Source organism: Pseudorasbora parva, chromosome 7, assembly GCF_024679245.1.
Source record: "Pseudorasbora parva isolate DD20220531a chromosome 7, ASM2467924v1, whole genome shotgun sequence".
NCBI lineage: Eukaryota > Metazoa > Chordata > Actinopteri > Cypriniformes > Gobionidae > Pseudorasbora > Pseudorasbora parva.
The window spans coordinates 19,420,713-19,426,712 of NC_090178.1; the positions used below are offsets into that span (position 1 = coordinate 19,420,713).

General features: G+C 38.3%; 1 protein-coding gene across 3 annotated transcripts in view; it reads left to right on the forward strand.

Annotated features, from left to right (window-relative positions):
* Nucleotides 1-6,000, forward strand: part of csnk2a1 (casein kinase 2, alpha 1 polypeptide) — a 29,246-nt gene that overhangs the window by 21,767 nt on the left and 1,479 nt on the right. For all 3 annotated transcript variants that reach the window (XM_067448462.1, XM_067448464.1, XM_067448463.1), the window contains one exon: nucleotides 5,431-5,520. In XM_067448462.1, coding sequence (XP_067304563.1) covers nucleotides 5,431-5,520 — 90 coding nt within the window. The remainder of the gene's footprint in view (nucleotides 1-5,430; nucleotides 5,521-6,000) is intronic.

The window sequence follows — 6,000 nt, forward strand, 5'->3', positions numbered from 1 at the left end:
ATGTGTTGACTTTGAAACAGAGTACACTTACATTAGGCTATATGCATATGTGGGGAAATTACTAGATTTTCGCATCAATACCTGTTTGTTTTAATGCAGACAGCGCGCTGTCCCTTTAATTCAGCGCGTTCTGCACAGCAAAACAGACTCGGTGCATAAACGATCGCGGCACTTCGCACTGATGGACCAACACTGCGTGCAGAACTGTAATCTGTTAACATGGTACGGAAAAAAACACGCATTGCAAACAGACTACGCTGTGTGTGAAACGGGCATCAGCAGGTCTCGCTTCAAATAGCCATGCTCGATGTAATGCCACTTACACACGGCTCTCTCATGCTGCCACAGTGACGTTACTGTTACATTTTGTCCACCGCCCTCCTTCCGTCATTATTATATTTCACGGGGAAGCCAAAATGCTCTCATACATGTGAATGATGCGTGAGGTTTTTAGAGTTCTTCTGCTCCTGATTATGCCTTCACGTGAACGAATGCTGTGTGTAGTTTCACTGAAACTCGGCGAATTTAAAGGAAAAAAATACTTAAAAAGCAATATCGGCAAATGAAACAGTCTTTTACTCTGCGATCGCTAAACAGTAAATCCGCGGGTCACGTGCGTTCCGAACCGTGGATAGTGATCCGTTCGGATCACGGATCAACTGCGATCCGTTGCACCCCTAAGAAAGGGGTTAGAATCCAATAAGGATATTAAAGGGGTACTTCAGCGCTGGGAAGATGAATCTGTATTTAAACTGGGTCATCAATGTAGTAGAAATGTGAAATTATTTTTGAATTTGGTGCCTTCTAGACTGAGAAAAGACAGAAAATGTATTTTTGTCGCATGGGGATGAAAGACTACAATGCCCAGAATTATTGTCATGATACCAAAATTATGACTTCGATACGATACCAGACTAAAATATCGATATATCGATAATAAATCGATACCACAGTAAAAAAAGAAAAAGAAAAAAAAAGATAAGATGCTTAATATGACAACAGAACTTGTTATTATTCATTGTTATTTTTTACTAAAAATTCATGTGGCCAGCATGTTCCTTAGGGTTGGGCATTATTTTGATTTGATCAATTATTGATCAATTACTATTAAAATTATCTCAATGTATTTTTTACAATGGGGTAATATAATTGTGTTGCAATAGCTTACACACAGCACAAGAAAGCTTGATTTCGAATGGTAAATTGAATTTAAAAAGACGAGTAAACAGTAATAAAATAAGAACAAATAAACAGATTACAAACAATAGCACAAATACAATAGAATAGAAGATACAAATTAAATAGACTGCTTTATTTTTTCAGGTAGGTCTAACATTCAGATAAGAAACTGAATTAAAAAATGCATAGTAATTACATTTAAAACAACATTGGATAATGTTCTTTGTAAAAAAAAATTCAATAGCGTACAGATGAAACTATTAAAGTTACACAAGTTGATCAGTCAAGAGCAGTGTGATCGTTTGTCTTTTTGTAGTTTGAATAACAAATGACTGCGGTACCTTTAAGACTAACGGACGCATGGATCCTAAACACTGTTCCTGTTTGCGACTGTGTTTACGTTAATACTCTTCCAGATGTGCACTGATAATTCTTTGAGTGTATTTGACCAATAATAAGCTGGAAAAAGAAGCAAATGTTTGCACTTGTATCATGTCAGAGGCGGCTTTATTACGGTAGGCTATGTGTGTGTGTGCACTTCAGATGTGAGCACGAAATCTGTGGGGATTAGTAGAATTAATTTATGTGCAATCCCGCGCAAAATTCACACTGATCACACACTAACACTAACACACTGTCATGAGGAAAAAGTCCAGCAGAACGCACGCTCGCCGTGCTCAGAGGTTAACTGGGCTGAGTGAGAATATGCCGGTGTGTGTCAGCTCGCTTTCGGTCGGAGAGGAGAGCGCAGCTGGTATCGATACTGTAAAAACTGAGAATCGTATCGTTTCCGATATTCCAGTATCGATACATATCGAAATATCACTATTTTTGACAACACTACCCAGAATGCTTCGCTGCCCTGTGAGACCATTCCCAAAGCCACCTACTGGATTACTGTGACTGAGTGGAAGACACTACAATTAAAACCTGAACGTGTCTGTTAAATATAATGAGCGAGTCACCGTGCGAGTATCACAGCACTGACCACTAACTGCAGGAGTGAGAGAAATGATCTAATGAGCAGTCGTGATGAGAGCTGAGGTAATCGCGACTACACTCGCGGCATAACAGTTACATTCACAACGCAAGTTCAGTCTGGTGCTTTTCAGTTCATGCCTTTGCAAGCTCAACTTTCATAGAAATTAATTTGAGAAGTTAAAACACTTACATTGCTCACCATAGCTCCGTTTAAATGAATGCCTGCAGCTGCCTGCTGAGCTCTCCCTGCCAGCTGAGTGTAATCTCCCATCCCCCATGCGCGAGTTCAAAACATGGGGAAATGGCTCCCTCTGCTGGCTGTAGTCTTTAGCCTTATTCCAAACATTCCTCCTATGATGCAAATATCGTCAATTTCCATCATAGGAGGAATTTTTCCAGAAATAAAATGCATAAATCTCTTGTCTCAGGGGGATATGAGGGGGGAAAACACAATCATTTGAATATACTCCAGGGTTTCTACTGATACAAAGCCATATGCTAATCGCTGAAGTAACCCTTTAATGAGCTTTGTGTTAAATACAGTTCAGGGCTTGACATTAATGCTTGTCTAGAAAAAGTGAAAGAATTTTTCGCTAGCCTTACTGGACAAGTAGCCTGATTAAAACATACTAAAATAAAATAACTAGGCATTAAACCTGAGAATCAGGGCTCGACATTAAAGGAATAGTTCACCCAAAAATAAAAATTGTCATAATTTACTCAACCTCAAGTTGTTTCAAACATGTAAGAGTTTCTTTGTTCTGCTAAACACAAAAGAAGATATTTGGAAAAATGTTTTTGTAACAAAGCAGATAGAGCATCCATACCCCCCCCCCCCCCCCCCCCCCCCCCCAAAGCCCAAGGGAAAGATGATTTCTCAAATTATCACCCCTTTAGTGTATGTTTAAATAAATCTGCCTATGACAGGCATTGTTTACAAATGATTATCTCAACAATGAATTCGAGAAAAAATATAATTTTATAATTAGATTTAGAAGTTAATGCAAAAACTGCCTTGTGAAGTTTAAATGTTGGCTTACAATGTGTTATTTTAGTGTTGATTTATTACATCTAAAAATAAATAGCATCTGATTTTTAGCTGAATAGTTCAGGCTCTGTTGTTAACTTTTAATATAATATTAATGTTCAAGTGTGGCTCCCTATAGTTTACAGCAGTATCTTTTAAGAAAGGTTTAGTTATTGAATTAATTTAAGGACAGACACTTTCAGTAAACTACTGTTTAATAAAAATAAATAAAAAGCAATTTTGTAAAACTGCTATACTGATCCTTGACTTCAATACTGAGGTACGTACCAAAACGTCAGTTTTGTGTACTGTTACCACCACTATAGTTAAAGCTGCAGTACGTAACTTTTTTGGGTTAAAAATAGGGCCGGGACTCGATTAAAAAAATTAATCTAATTAATTAGAGGCTTTGTAATTAATTAATCGAAATTAATCGCATTTTAATCGCATATAAATATTTTACCTGAGAACAACGAGAAGTAATTTTTCACATGTATTTTTAGTATACCATTGAATAATGACTGAATACATAAGCTTAATAAACAAAATATTGTTTATTTATTTCAGTCCAGCAGACCAGTGCAATGTTTGCCATTAAGTTTAGCAAAAGCATATTTGTGATATTTGAGGCTCGATGTGCTGCGGTGATACGCTAATTCCTTGTTGTATAGCAGGGGTGTCCAATCCTGCTCCTGGAGGGCCACTGTTCTGCTGAGTTTAGCTCTAACCCCAATTAAACACACCTGTACCAGCTCATTAAGGTCTTATTAGGCATACTAGAAACTTTAGCAGTGTATTGAGGCAAGCTGGAGCTAAACTCTGCAGGACGTCAGTGGCCCTCCAGGAACGACTTTGGATACCCCTGTTGTATAGCTTGCACACAACCATGCTCTTGTCGACGCTTCCATCATTTCGTTTTTTAAAACTAAATTTCCCATCCACGGGGCCAAGCAAAGCGGTCTCATCAGCTTCTTCGTTCATGTTCACTATGGTTTGTTGTTTTCATGGTTGTTGTCGTGACTCATGAGCGGCGAGCGCTAGTTGGTGTTCCAGTATAATCGGTCCGTCAAAACTCATTCATTGAAAAAAGTTCCGCGGGGCAAAAATAAGTGCGATTAATTTTTTTTTTTTTTTTGCGTAATTAATTAACGCGTTAAAGTCCCGTAGTTAATTAATCTTAATTAACGCGTTAAAGTCCCGGCCCTAGTTAAAAATTATCCAAAATAATTTTGAGCATGTACATAACCAGCCAGTGTTAAAAACTATCTGCTTACCGTAGCTCGATTGACAGCAATAAGCTCTTATTAATGTTATTAATTCCAGTGGTACTGGTTCATTTCCACGGGAAATTCAAGCATTTTTGCATCATTACGTCACATTTGTACACATAAAGGAGGTGTCCAGGTTAGCAGGCTATCGCATATGAGGATGTTAGAAGTGGAGATAGCCTTTTCTCACAGCACTTGATATAATTAAACTTATCAATTTCATGGCGGATCCAAAAAGGTTCAAATGACAGTCACCAGTGACAACTGGAGATTCATTCATTGTAAAATGCAAAAGTCCAGACTTCGGAGTGAAAAAAATAGACTTCACCCAGGCGATGTGAAAACGAGGATAGTTAAAGGTGGCGGGAACTCTGTGTTTTGAAGGGTTTTTTTTCTGCTGGACAGGTAAGACATTTTAATGGTTGAATTAGGCTATGTAGCAGTAAACACACCTGTTTGCTTAATTCATGCAGTTAAGGAGTTTTCTTTGTTGTGCCTTTCTCGTTTTGTGCATTACGGTAACATCAGTCATTTCGTGCTTGCTATGAGAGGGAGCTTGCCTGACAAACCAGACCCACATCAAGATGTTTGGTCTGGAAACTCACCATTGACAGGGCTCAATCCGAGGGGCGGATAAACGGTTGTCTTTCAAACTCCCTATATATATATATTAATTTTAATTCTCAAAATTAAAAACAGAGTAGATGATCAACTAAAATAATTTTAAACATTTTAACTTCAAAACACAGTAGGACAAAACAAATCTAAAGTCTAAAATCCACATTGTTCCTAATTGTTGAGCCCTGGGTTAGTAACACTGTTACAGGTTTTGGTTTGAGTGAAGTTTCCAGAGCACGTTCAGACTAGACTTCCATGTTTCAGGATAGAATTAATGTACATGTGAAATCGACCCTTCATGTCATAATTTGTCATCTTAAGGTAATATATATTTATTATCTCTTTCTTTGTGTGTAGACCCCATAGTTAAAGACCAGGGCAGAGGAGCACCGGCTGCAGGAATGGCTGCTAGTTCCACACCGGTCAGCTCTTCTAGCTTGATGGCAGGTAAACACTTAATCTTTACCCTCAGCACTTCACCTCTTTGAGATGGTTCTCCCAAAAATGAACAGAAATTCAATTGTAATTTATTTAAATTGTCATCTCCTTCATGTCATTACGAACCCTTGTGACTTGTTCTGCAGAACACAAAATATGTTTTGGACTCTCTATCTATCGATCAATCGCAGGGCTATTCAAATCTTGCCCTGGAGGGCAAATGTGCTGCAGAGTTTAGCTCCAACCCTGATCAAACACACTCGCCTGTGATTTTCAAATGATCCTGAAGACACTGATTAGCATGTTCAGGTGTATTTGATTAGGGTTGGAGCTAAACTCTGCAGCGCATTGGCCCTCCAGGGCAAGGTTTGAATAGCCCTGATCTATCGTTATCGTCCTTGGTATGAACGGGCTTTTCATTGTAGAGATATAAGTATTATTCTTATGCATATACAGAAGATAATCATACAGATTTGGAATGACATGAGG